This window comes from Antrostomus carolinensis, unplaced genomic scaffold (assembly GCF_000700745.2).
Source record: "Antrostomus carolinensis isolate BGI_N321 unplaced genomic scaffold, ASM70074v2 scaffold27431, whole genome shotgun sequence".
NCBI lineage: Eukaryota > Metazoa > Chordata > Aves > Caprimulgiformes > Caprimulgidae > Antrostomus > Antrostomus carolinensis.
The window spans coordinates 1047-1257 of record NW_010293897.1 but is presented as its reverse complement, the minus strand read 5'-3'; the positions used below and the strand labels follow the sequence as shown (position 1 = coordinate 1257).

Here is a 211-nt window from a genome sequence, read left to right as displayed (position 1 = left end):
GATGCGGCTCAGGTGCGTCTCCACCAGCGCCCGCTGCCCGGGGAGGGGGAGAAGAGCTGAGCCCCCTGGCAGACCCGGCACTCGGGGTCCCCATGGAGCTGGTGACCATCATGGTAGGGTGATGGCATCTGTCCCCAGCACGTGGACAGGCCAGAAGGAGGTGGCAGGGCAGTGGTGGCCCCCCAAGCCGGCAGGGGGGGGGGGGGGAGGG

At 71.6% G+C, this 211-nt stretch overlaps 1 protein-coding gene across 1 annotated transcript in view; it reads right to left on the bottom strand.

The window, feature by feature from the left end:
• Positions 1–3: 3 nt before the first annotated feature.
• The window catches only part of TBKBP1 (TBK1 binding protein 1), a gene marked incomplete at its 3' end in the record, with an annotated part of 1017 nt that continues 809 nt past the window's right edge, over positions 4–211 (bottom strand). Inside the window, 1 exon segment of the mRNA XM_010177474.1 lies at positions 4–33. Coding sequence (XP_010175776.1) covers positions 4–33 — 30 coding nt within the window.